This window comes from Rattus rattus, chromosome 8, assembly GCF_011064425.1.
Source record: "Rattus rattus isolate New Zealand chromosome 8, Rrattus_CSIRO_v1, whole genome shotgun sequence".
NCBI lineage: Eukaryota > Metazoa > Chordata > Mammalia > Rodentia > Muridae > Rattus > Rattus rattus.
The window spans coordinates 104,772,628-104,785,757 of record NC_046161.1 but is presented as its reverse complement, the minus strand read 5'-3'; the positions used below and the strand labels follow the sequence as shown (position 1 = coordinate 104,785,757).

Below are 13,130 nucleotides of genomic sequence, written 5' to 3'. Positions count from 1 at the left end.
TTTTCCCTTCCTTCCTTCCATCCATCTTTCTTTCTTTCTTTTCTTTTTCTTTTTTTGAGGCAGGATTTCTCTGTGTCGCCCTGGCTATCCTGAAATTTACTCTGTAGACCAGGCTGATCTCAACTCAGATCCATGTGTCTCTACTCCCAATGCTGAGATTAAAGGTGTGCACCACCACCCCACTGTTATGTTGGCTTCCATTTGGAAACAATAAACTCTGCTGCTCTTCTACACAGTCTAGGGCTCAAGGCTTACGTCACTCAGCTGTCAACAGGAATTAAAATATTTTAAAGCACAAGCCAAATCAATATACTGGTTCAAAATGATTATGAAATACACTGAATACAAAACACTACTGAGCAGAGTTCAATGCCCTAGCTGTAGGAAACCCATACTTACATATATTGTATTGTAGTTGCTAGGCCTGATCTTTGCAACTCAAATGCATGTACAAAACTCAGGGGACGTAACTGGTCCAAGAAGTTTCATGTTTACAGAAGAACCCATATCTTTGTTACACAGTGAGAGAAAGAGCTGAGCTACATGGTTAAGGTTTTCAAGTAATGTTATGTACAGTTTTATTGCCAGTATATGCACAACGGTAAGCATAGAACTATAAATACACAATGTCATTAACAGTAGAAAACAAAACTGTTACAGTAGGGGAGAGGGGATGGAGTAATATCTTTTCTTGCTGCTAAAACAGAACAAAAAGGAAGGAAAGGAAAAGCTTCTCCGACCAATCACCCATCCAGTTCTCTCCGCTCACGCCCTTTACATACATTTCTACATTTTTCCAGCTGAACGAAGTACAGGCAGCTCTGTAACAACAGCAAACTGCTCCCCCAGCCATCTGCTTTCCAGTCACATTCACCTCATGTTAGGATTCAAAAAAAACAAAACAAAACCAAAGTCAAGATGAGAAATCAATAGTATCCTGGTTCCAAATGACCTAATTTGGCCTTTCACCCAAACTGGTGATATTTGAAAGTTGGCTGCACATGAAAATAACGTTAGCAGAGGTGATTAAAAAAATGTTAAAAAGTAACAAAACATCACCTTTGAAGTAGTTTTCCAAGACACTCCAGGCAGCGGGTTGGTTAAAGGGTCAGCCCTGAAGAGGTAGAGTGTGAGCCATGGACAGGGGGCTCGGCACCGTCTTCTCTCTCGTCAGGATCGTGCTTTTATGAGACAATTTCATGGTCAAAGGAAACCAGGTTCCACCATTCAACAAGAAGGTGCTGGTGACTCCCATGTCAATAATTAATTTATCAAATGAGAAACAGAACAGTCAAAGACACACATGCACTTGATTTTTTTTCATCTGTTTCCATTATCAAGTCTATTCATAAGTGAATTTGATATTAATAAATACAACAAAAAGCATCATTCACAACAAAGATAAACCAAAGGCTCGGCAACCAAACCCGGCACTGTACTAATCCCCACGGAAGCCGAGGCAGGTGATTGGGTGCAGCTTTCTTTCGTGGTAAAAGAAGGGACACGGCTTTAAATAAAGGTGGCAAGATCAAGAACCAACAGACACTATCAGTCTTACAGAACTGGCTGATTCTATGACATTTCTCTTTGAGGTCATCCCAAAGAAGTCGCAGCTAACGACATGTACACCGCCACATCAACAGAGTCTGGCTGGAGTTCCAAGTAGCCCTGCTTTGTCTCACATTATTGTCAGTATTTCTAGCATAGGACATGATACGGAACAAAAGTAGCAATAAAAATATTCTTCTGCAGTTGAATAAAGGCAAAAAAAGTTTAGACTGTTAAACTTTTAAAGCTTTAAGCATTCCTGTTTAACCAGCATTTTAAAAAATTTATACAATCATAACACTGGCAAAGGTTAATGGGAAGACAAAGAAGTACAAACATGTGAAATGGTGAATTAGATTAAAAAATTACTTTGTACTGATCAACTGATGTTAATACTGCTTCTCCTGAACTTGGAATAACTATCATAAAGTTACATGCAGACTGAGGACACCCTCTGTTACAGAAAATACAAAACAGAACGAAACAAAAGGCTAGAACTGGGAAACCGTAGCTGAGTCCCAAAGCTGTACTTGAGTTTCCTTTCCTTGAGGAGGGCAGGCAGTTGTCCTTTCAGAGACCTGGGAGGCTCATGTGCAGCACTAACTCTGTCCAGAAAAATCAGTAGTGGGGTCGGCTCCTGCAGAGCCCGTCTGTGCACGTTTGATGTAAAGGTTCAGCAGCTTCATCTGCAGATCAAAGTGATATGACCATTTGAACAAAGTGCTCTCATTATAGTAATATACTCATAAGGAATCCTATGTGCACCTATGAGATCTGAAGGAGGTGTGCTCAGAGACAGCGACCATGCTGTCCTCAATCGGCCGTGTGCCTGATGATGACGCCACTGCCTGACCCTCTGGGTTCAGCTAGTTTACAGGTGTGCACCACCCTGCTCAGTTTGTGTGATGCTGGGGTCTGAACACAGGGCTTCAAATATGTGAGGCAAGCAGTCTGCAACTGAGTTTCATGCCTTACCCCATGTCTATTTTTATTTTGGCTTTTTGCAACTTAGAATATAAATCCGATCACAGTGATGACAATTGTTAGGGTCTGGGAAAACTCTACATGCAGGTAAACGTCTGCAGTCCGTTGTCCTCAGCTATAATCCAACCACTGTACTTCCTTCTCATCCTGTAGGCCAGAGCAGTTCCAAAGCTCTGGTAATTTTTTTTTTTTTTTTTTTTTTTTAAAGATTTATTTATCTATGGTAAGTACACTGTAGCTGTCTCAGACACACCAGAAGAGGGCATCAGACCCCATTACAGATGGTTGTGAGTCACCATGTGGTTGCTGAGAATTGAACTCAGGACCTCTGGAAGAGCAGTCAGTGCTCTTAACCACTGAGCCGTCTCTCCAGCCCCAGCTCTGGTAATCTGAATACAATAAGACAAACAGACTTTATTTTTTTTTTTTAAGTCTTTAGGATTAACCAGAAAATTTTAGTTTAAGATACCAAGTCAAAGTTGCATGTTAATCTGGGTCACAGTAAAACCACAGAAGGAGCTGGGGGAGTGGTGGCTTACACCTGTAACCCAGCACTCAAAGACGACAGCGTGACTGCTGCAACCCAAGGGCAGCTTGCACTGGGAGTCTGACCACTGAAGACTTGCTCTTTCCCTGATTCCCCAAACAAGACAAGACAGCAAAGCTGGAGAGAAGAGGAGTAGAGTGTTTGATCACTGTCGGTCTGCTTGTGGGTCAGGGTCTTGGCTGTAGTTTAGCCTGGCCTGTAATTTGCTATGTAGCCTAGACTGGCCTCCAAGTATCAAGCCTCAGAGCTTGAAAGCGAAGGCCACGATCCACAGGAAGCAGAGCGGCTGCAGAACTGCAGACGACAGTTTAACGAAACATACTGAGAGACAGTAGTGTGGGGACCACACAAAGCGTTCCAGGGGCTCTGCTTGGGTGCAGAGGGTAGGCAGCAATGTGTACTCGGTCACACCAGGCTGATGGGCATACATACAGTCACAGCACCCACTTATCAGTGAAGAGAATGTGGGCGTGTGACAGATAACTGGGTGGGGGGGTGGGGGGGTGGTTACCTTGAGAAATATGGCAAAATTGAAACACAAAGTTAGGACCCAGTAGAAAAAGGAAAAAAATTTGTTTTTCTGAATTGTAATGATGAGACAGTTGGTAAAAATTCTGCTTAGGAATCCTAATGAGTATAAACTGTAAGCACAAAGGGTCTTCCGGTGTAAGAGATGTGGTCTGCTGGATCACAAGGAGACCGTGGAGGTGGACCTGGATACTCTGGGCTGTGTTGGACATTTTTTGGGGTAAGAGGTAATTTTGGCCATGGTGGAATTTTCAGTGGGACAGGAAGCTACAGTAATGGAGGTGGCTGCACAGGTGCTACAGGAGAGGTGATGGTGGCCACTGTTGCAGTGGTCCTGGTTACAGGAGTAGGGGTGGTTATGGTAGTGAAGGACAGCAATATGAAGTTCTGGTTGTTATGTTGGTGGTGGGCCCTCTAATCAGTCTCAAAAATACAATGGCCAACCCCATTAAACTACGGGCCACGCTGGGGTAGCATTGGTGGAGGACACTCTGGCAGTCTCTTCAGTGGTGGTATGGGAGAAGGCTTAAAAAACAGCCAAGTTCTTGGCCAGAGAGAGGCTCTCCAGGGCAAGACAGGTGGCTTTGAGCTAGGAGGTAAGTTATAAAGTCCTGTCTGTCACAGACACAGCCACGGACGATATCAACAGCACTATAGTGTGAGACTCCATCTCAGAAAACAAAAAGCCCCCAAACAAAACAAACCAAAACAAGAAACTCAAAGCTTCAAGTGTTGTACATTTTGGGAGCTATAAAGTAATTTGTGAATAACTACAACAATCTTTTCTTTTTTTTTTTCTTTTTCTTTTTTTCGGAGCTGGGGACCGAACCCAGGGCCTTGCGCGCTCTACCACTGAGCTAAATCCCCAACCCCCAACAATCTTTTCTTAATGGAACAGTCTGGGGGTTGTGTGTGTGTGGTTCCTCAGGATTTAAGTGTGGGAGTGGGAAACTGCTGTCATCTCCCAATCATCCCCATCTCTGTTGGTGTCAGTGATTGTAGCTCTTTAGGAGCAGAAAGGGCTAAAAGGCAGCTGGAGAAATAAAGGCAAAAGAAGGCTCGGTGAAGTTTGAGAGCTGGGTAATAGGTTTACCCTGTAATGTGCAAAGAGAAGTAAGTTCCAGAGTGTCATGGCTGCTAGCGTGAGAGCTCAGGGTGACTTACTTTACTACCCGTGAGTTGACTGAGATGTGGCTTTAGTTCATCACCAATTACCGCATGGACAGCTACCAGGCAGAAGACACAAGCTTTCCGGACACTGCTTTCTGAATTATCATAACCCTGAGGAAGAGAGGTTATGTTAGTGTCTTTGACAGTTTAGGAAGGCCAGAAGAGAGTCTAACATGAATGTATTCTCACCTGCACCAACTTTCCACCCTTCAGACAAGGAATGGTACAGTTTTCTTCTCTATCCATCTCACACTCCACCAGTGTTCTTATCACCTCCTTTCTTAGAAATTACAGGTCTGCACCTGCCCCTTTCCCACCCCATTTGTAAGACTCTCCAGAGAACCTTTTTAGCATTAGCTCTGGAGGAGTGAAGGCTCTTCACTTAGTAAGGAGCTATCAGATGCTGTGGTTTGGTAGTCAAGGCCTTTCTGTAACCTAGCCCCAGCCCTCCCTGTCACCCCCACCCTTCCCCCTACCCTGAGTCTCCCATCTCTCAACAGAGTTTCTCTGTATAACCCTGGCTGTCCTGGAACTCACTCGGTAGACCAGGCTGGCCTTGAACTCACAGATATGTTTACCTCTGCCTCCGCTGGGACTAGAGGGCTATACCACCACCACCCAGCTTGCCCCATTCTTTAAATTACCTTCACAAAGTCTAGATAATGTACTTCCCTTATGCTTGGATACACCCTTATTCTCTCCCAGAGTCCACAGAAATCCTATTCATGAATATGAAATCAATTATCTAAATATATATATACAATGAATCCTTTAACTTATTTTATGGAAGCATCACCTGTCCAAAAAAAAAAAAAAAGAAAAAGAAAAAAGAAAAAAAGCTATTGGCCAATTTGCTGAGGCAGTGATAGAAGATGGGACATTGGGGAGGCAGGGGCAGGGTGTGTGTATGTGTTCTGAATTTGAGTTAGCTATGGAAGATTCACCCCAGACATAGAAGAAGTATCATGAACTAAGGACCAGCCACATGGCATGATTTAGAATAGAATAAATGGACAATTAAATTATGAGTTGGTCAGGAAGAAGCAAAGCTTCTAGCCTAGGCATTTATTCATGAAATATTAAATCCCATGGGTGGGCAAAACAGGAGGTATTAACTACGTATACATGAACACTTTACCAAGCTATGAGTCCGTCTCTACTAAAGTCATATTATCTAAAAGGACAGTAAAATTATCAATTTCTTTAAAAGAAATTCTTCATAATAAAGGCATAAATATTCAATTTGTATAATCTTTATATAATATGAATTAATTTTATCCATTTAGCATAACCCTGACTTTACTACACTATAGTACTGTAAATTTAGGCTTGTTTTCTCTGAATGAATTCAGGTCCACTGAGTGGCACACTCAGACCTAAGTGCTGTTTAGTTCTTCCTACCACCTCCTACCAGGTGACTTTCCAACTGTAAGAAACCCTCGAACAGTACTGCATTGACATTCGAATGCTGAAGGCTTGCCATGTGAGCAGGCGAACAATGCTGAGCCATGAGACATAAAGGACCCTTCCAGAAGAGCTCCTGAACCCCATGGTCAGGAGAGAGCTGGGTGAAGAACGAAACTCAGAAAATACTTTGCGAAGAAATAAATGGGAAGCTAAAGAAGGAGGAAAGCTAGGGGACCCTGGAGAAGATGGGGTGAGGAGGAAGCTCAGCTGGGGCTGTGCTTGTCTAGGTCACACAAGACCTGGGATGTGGTGCCAAGCGCTGCAAAAAACAGGTATGGTGGCCCCCGACTTTAGTCTCAGCACTGAGAAGGCAGAGGGCAGGAGGATCACAAGTTCAAGGTCACCCTAAACTCTATAGCAAGTTCAAGGCCAGTGTGGGCTATATGAAATTCAATCTCAAAAAGGATGGACAAGGTGCTAGAGAGATGGCTGAGTTCTAGGACAGCAGAGATATATAGTAAGATCCTGTTTCAAAAGTCAAAACAAGAACACATGAAGTAAGAGGAGGAGGGAGGAAGAGGAGGGGGCGGTAGGCAGGGCCAGCTGGGGAGCTGCATGAGGTATGGGTTCATTCTGGTTGGGGAAACCTGTGAAGGAACTTAGAGGCATGGCATCAGAGCTATGATCGGGAGGTCTTTCTCTGTGACCGCTTAATCTAAACCTCAAATTCCCTGTCTTACAGGCCACTGCATGCGAGTCTGTCTCCATTCACTGTCATCTCCATCCTGTCTGTGATGTGTATAACTCTCTTGGCCTCGCCCAACTATGAGACCTATGACTGCAGGTGGAGAGCAGTGTAAAGACCCAGGGCTGCTTCACCCTCAGCATGCCTCACTATTTTATGAATACTGGCAAACAGTATTCATAAAAGGTAGCATCTATAAGTTACAGTAGAATCAGGTATCTTCAGGGCCACTACTCAAACTACAACAAGGTTTTAGAGCAGGATCTCTCCTACTTTGATGTGGGCTCTCGGGTCCTCTGGCTTGTGCCTTACACACCGAGTCATTTTACCAGCCCTTCACTGTGGCTGCTTTGTTCCTTCCATCCTTTCTCAGTTTACTTTTATTTCTAATTCCGTGGATGTGTGTTTAAGTAGGAGTTTGTACCCAGGAATGCAGCTCCTGTCGCAGCCAGAGAGAGTATTGGATCCTTTTGGAGCTGGAGTTACAGGTGGTAATGAGCAATTTGATATGGGTGCTGAGAACTGAATTTGGGTCCTCTGCAAGAGGGGCTGGAGAGATGGCTTAGTGGTTAAGAGCACTGGCTGTTCTTCCAGAGGACCTGGGCCCTGTTTTCAGCATCCACATGGTAACTTACAAACATCTAAAACACCAGTTACCAAGGATCCAAGGCCTCTGACTTCCACAGACATCAGCACACATGTGGTGCACAGATGTATGCAATCACAGAACACTTATATACACAGAATAATAATTAAAGAGTGTGTGTGTATGGGGGTGGGTGAGTAGGGGAAGCCGTGCACTGTTATAACCACTGAGCTCTCTCTATGCTACCCCACCCTCCCCCCTGCCTCCCACTGTGTTTTTGATGAGCATTTCCATAAGGGCTAATGAGAACCAACTTTTCCACTTGTTTGCTGGCTGTTTTACTTGTGTATCTTGTCTACCGAAATGTCCTAGAAATGTCCTTTGTCCATTGAAAACATTCTCTTATTGTTAAGTTAGATTATACCTTTACATATGTTCTGACTGTTACCAGATACGAATTTATAATTTTTGTCTCCCATTCTTTTCTTGTTTTTGTTTTGTTTTTTGAGTCAGGGTTTCTCTGTGTAGCCCTGGCTGTCCTGAAACCCGGTAGACCAGGCTGGCCTCAAAACCTGCCTGTCTCTGCCTCTGTCTCTGCACATGTGCCACCACTATCTAGCTAATTGTTCTCCTATTCTCAAGCCAGCCAGGAATTCATGGAGATGAACATAATTCTACCTCCCAAGTGTTGGGATTTAAAGGTATTTACCACTGTGTCTGTCCATTCATTCATTCAATCATATCCCCTCCCCCCCTCCCTGCAATCCTGGCTGCTGCGGGGATAATTTCTGGGTGAATCATGCACAGATAGTCAAATGCTATGCACTGCTATTGCTCTTTGTTCTAGCCCTACTACCTATATACTCTAACTTTAAAGGTTTGTAATACACAAACTCTAATTTCAATTCACTCCACAGTTCTTGTGCTCTTCTGATTGGTTCTCAGTAGTTATGTATCATAAGGCTTTGCATCGAACTAATCAGAATTGAGGCACATACCTATAGATTTAGGTACAAGCCAATAATCCCAGCACTTGGGAATCTGAGGTAGGAAGACAGCTACAAGTTTGAGGTCAGCATGGAGCTACTGAGTAAAACCCTGTCTCTCAAAACCACCAACAAACAAACAAGTAAGCAAGCGAAGGAACCCGGAGCTGCAGAGCTCTGGGCAAATAACAGCTGCACATCCCAAGGCTTCATTGAAGAAATGTTACTTCAGCACTCGCTGTGTATAAAGTTTACATACCATGTACAGGCCGTGCTTACTACCAAAGCACACACAGCCCTGTGCAAACACCGTGAGCAATAAAGCTCGGGTAAAGTAGAAAATAAAGCACTATAAATGCAAGAGAATAAACTACCGATTGTCTTTTAAAAAGACTCATATATACACTATGTGGTACTATTCAGCTGCTAAACTTACATTTTAGAATATTAAAGTTTTACAGTATGTGGCTATACTGCAAAATATATCCCATTTTTGCTAAAACGTTTATCTGCTTGGGATAAGTGACAAAGTCATGGTCATAGCACATCCGTGGTGTTAATCAGTATCATCACTTTCAAGATAAATGTGGCAATAGATTTCTGTTGGTCGATGGACACCAGTACTGTAATAGTTACAGTAATAAAGAGCGGAAAGAAAAGCAGAACCCAAACATTTACTTTAATGATGGATAAACATGGAAATTCCTAAAAGATGGAGTAAAAATCTGGTATAAAATTAATGAAACTACAAATTATTAAGAGGACAAATATTTGTGGTTTTTACATATATGAAAAATCTATAATAATCAGAAACAATAAAGATACTGGGACCTGGATGGAGGTTAGAAGAACTGTACTTTACTCTTTAGTAGGTACAGAATTCTAGTGTAGAATGACGAGCAGTTGTGACCATGAACAGTAGTGATGGCTATGCAACACTCCGCTACATATTTAACACCAGCAAATCCTGTACTGCAGAGATAGATATGTAGCACCTTTAAGATACCTATTTTGTACCATAGGTAAACCGACCCACCTACACCCGCAAAGCAACATCTTTGTCTTGAGCACTGCAGACTTGATTGTGCAACTAGTGTTGCCTGAAACCCATGTAGAATAACTGAAGGCCACACACATCCTGGCTACGTGTCTGAGCCTTGCAGCTTACCTGTATTAGACCTGGCATGATCTCTGGTAAGAGCAGATTAAGGGTCTCCTTGGACACTCTCTCTATCACTTTTGTTTGCATTTTGATTGCAGCCAGATTAATTGGGTAGTCAGCAGTCTGTATGATTGGACAAAGCACTTTGATGCACTGCTCTGGACTAATGGAAGTAGCCAACACGGAGGCAGCTTCCTCAGCAGACCTCACCACCTAGAACGAAAGGGAAAGCCAGCTAGGAGAAAAATGTAAATCCTAAGCACAGATTTCCTTAAGCATTTAACATGACTTGATACTTTGGGTTTGCACTGAAAATCTTGCAGCAAACAGATGAACACAGGACAGGAGCTAAGATCAGACTAGCAACTGTCTAGAGCTGTCAGCACTGGGCTCTACTGTCTGTCTTTCTTCCTTAAGTTCTTTCACTGTTGGCAAAAACAGTCCCATGGTTTTATGCATTCATTTGTTTTGCTTTATCTCATGTAACGGCAATATGAATACTCTTAAATGCAGGCAGTAATGGTGAGCAGAGCCCACTGTGCTCTGTATGGAAAGAGAATGTCAAGAGGTTTACACGGCTCTTATTCTACTGAGTAAAACTGTCAGAGAGACAAAGGTCTTGTAGGTGATTCACACTCAAAAATGAAAGTTTGTGGGGCTGGAGAGATGGCTCAGGGGTTAAGGGCACTGGCTGCACCTCTTTCTGAGGTGCTGAGTTCAAATCCCAGCAACCACATGGTGGTTCACAACTATCTGTCATGGAATCTGATGCCCTCTTCTGGTGTGTCTGAGGACAGTTATAGTGTACTTTAAATAATAAATCTTTTAAAAGAAATTTTAAAAAAATTATAATTTGTTATTTTCATCTGTTATTTAAACAGCAAATTCTTATTGCTGTGTGAAAGTGCAGGCTGGTGAATTTTTAGAAAATGAAAGCAACCCGGAGAAAGTGAAATTGGATGAATTACCCTGGACATATTTGATGGGATGGTCTTGGTCTCCACGTATTACATGATATAGCACATGCTCACAAATGTGTATGTGGAGGCCAGAGATGGTGACATTCCACAGAAGTCACCCATCCTATTCCAAAATAAAAATTTAAATTATAGTGGGGTGTGTGTGTGTGTGTATCCCTGGGTATGGGAGTCTCAGGATAATTTGCAAGAGTTGGTTCTTTCCTTTTACTGTGTGTGTCATATGCATGTCATAAGTCTTGGCAGCAAGTGTTTTCATCTTGCCAGTCCCCAGCTTATTTCTTCAGAAAGAGCCTCTCATTAGCATGAAGTCTGCCAATTCAGCTAGGTCAGCTAATCAGCAACCTTGGGGATGGACCTGGGATTAGACTAGACTACCACACTCAGCATTTTCATGTGGGTTCTGGGAATTAAACTGAGGCTCTCAGCCTTGTGCAATGCGTACTCTTCTGACTGACTCCACTGCCCAGCCCCGTGCTCACATCTTAATCAAGCACTGTATCAAATATCAAGTATTTACACAGGAAATGATTAAGCAGGGCACTGTTAACTGGAAGTGTCCACTGACATCTGCAATTCCAGTGCTTAGAAAACTGAAGTGCGGGTGGAGTGGGACGGGGTGGGAACGGGGTGGGAAAGAGATTTGCTTTGAGGTCAGCTATATCGCATAGTGAACTTCAAGCAAAACCAAGGACACGAGATGGTTTAGTAGGTAGAGGTGCTTGTCACACTAGCCTGGTGACCTGAGTTCAATTCCCAGAGGACACATAAAGGAGCAAGGAAAGGACTGACATGCTCACACACATCAACATGCAAACATACAAGATAAATAAAATTAACCCCCCCACCAGAGTACTTCCTGGGAAGTGCTTCCACGGCTCATGTGACCCCATCATCATCATAATGCGACAGTCGCTGAGTGTGCTGGTCACTCACCTCTTTGTGAGGATCTTTATGTGCTTCCAACGTTTTCATGACAGTTAGCTCTGCATAGTTTTTGAATCTTGCTGGTTGATGCCTTAAGATTTCTTTTAAAACTTTTAACGCCAAGGCCCGGATTGTAGGCTAAGAAGAAACATTTAAATGGCTTTAATATTTGGATGGTACAAAATCTTTCCACATCTTCAATTTCTGTAAGCATCGTAAGATTGGGAGGAGGGACACTGTATGATGGACACGGTGCAGAGTGCACCATCTATGTTGAAAGCTCTTTAATCACTTTTGCCTTTGTTACTGTTCTTGGGAGACAGGGTGGGTTTAAAGTTGCAATGAAGCCCAGGCTGGCCCCAAAGTTGTAATCCTGCTGCCTCCAACTGCAAAATGTTGAGATTACAGGCATTTGCTACTCCATCAATATCTCATTTTTAATTATAAGTCTGTTTCTGTGCATGCGAGTCAGGTGCCTTCAGGGGCTAGCGGCATAGCATGTGGAACTGGAGTCAGAGCCAGCCGTGAGTGGTCCAGTGCAGGGGTCTGGCCTTCAGTGTGGGTCTGGTTCAAGAGCAGTAGGCACTCGAGTCCCACATGCAGATTCAAAAAAGAAAGATTCTAGTCTTTTGATGCTTAAGACCATATTAAAGACCATATTATCAGAGTTTGAGAGAGAAAAACGAAACAAAATAAAATAGGACAGGCAAGCTAAAATCTCTGGAACCTACTGAAAAAAGAGGTGGAGAAGAGGAGAGAAACCCATGACTTTACAGTGAGGCACCAAAAATGAGACAAAATAGGAAAAGGAAAAATTGTATGCTTTGTAAGCTAAAATTCAGAAAAGTACAGGCTCTGCAGCGAGTCCTGCACATGGCTGCCAGGACTTGGTAGTCGCCCTGACACCCACGCTGCTCTTAACCTGCAGCCATTCTTCTGCCTCGGCCTCCTAAGTGCTCAGCTTCACTGGGATTAAAATAAGTAAAGGAATAACATTTGATAATGAAAGGAATTCTTACACCTGAAAACATATTTAAATATGTACAAGTATTCCTCATTTTTCTGTGGGATACAGTCTACCATATCTCCTTCTAAGTACCAGGAACTTCTTAAAAATGTTTGAAAGAGGGGTTGGGGATTTGGCTCAGTGGTAGAGTGCTTGCCCTATCAACCCTGAGGCCCGTGGTCCGTCCCCCAGCCCAAAAAAAAAAAAAAAAAAAAAAATGTTTGAAAGAAACAGAACTTCAGAGTGAGAATGATATGCAGAGACCAGCAGTGAAGCGTCACTCCACCACTCGCTCCATCGTCCACCACTCGCTCACTCACTCCATCCGTCCACCACTCGCTCCATCCGTCCACCACTCGCTCCATCCGTCCACCACTCACTCCATCCGTCCACCACTCACTCCATCCGTCCACCACTTGCTCCATCGTCCACCACTCGCTCACTCACTCCATCCGTCCACCACTTGCTCCATCGTCTACCACTCGCTCACTCACTCCATCCGTCCACCACTCGCTCCATCGTCTACCATTTGCTCACTTTCGCTCCATCCGTCCACC

General features: G+C 43.4%; 1 protein-coding gene across 27 annotated transcripts in view; it reads right to left on the bottom strand.

Moving 5' to 3' along the window:
- Nucleotides 1-285: 285 nt before the first annotated feature.
- Nucleotides 286-13,130, bottom strand: part of Clasp2 (cytoplasmic linker associated protein 2) — a 182,605-nt gene continuing 169,760 nt past the window's right edge. For all 27 annotated transcript variants that reach the window (XM_032910953.1, XM_032910954.1, XM_032910955.1 and 24 more), the window contains 4 exons: nt 11,577-11,705; nt 9,670-9,876; nt 4,772-4,888; nt 286-2,234 (listed from right to left, as the gene is read on the bottom strand). In XM_032910953.1, the coding sequence (XP_032766844.1) occupies nt 2,148-2,234; nt 4,772-4,888; nt 9,670-9,876; nt 11,577-11,705 (540 nt within the window). In that variant the 3' untranslated portion in view covers nt 286-2,147. The remainder of the gene's footprint in view (nt 2,235-4,771; nt 4,889-9,669; nt 9,877-11,576; nt 11,706-13,130) is intronic.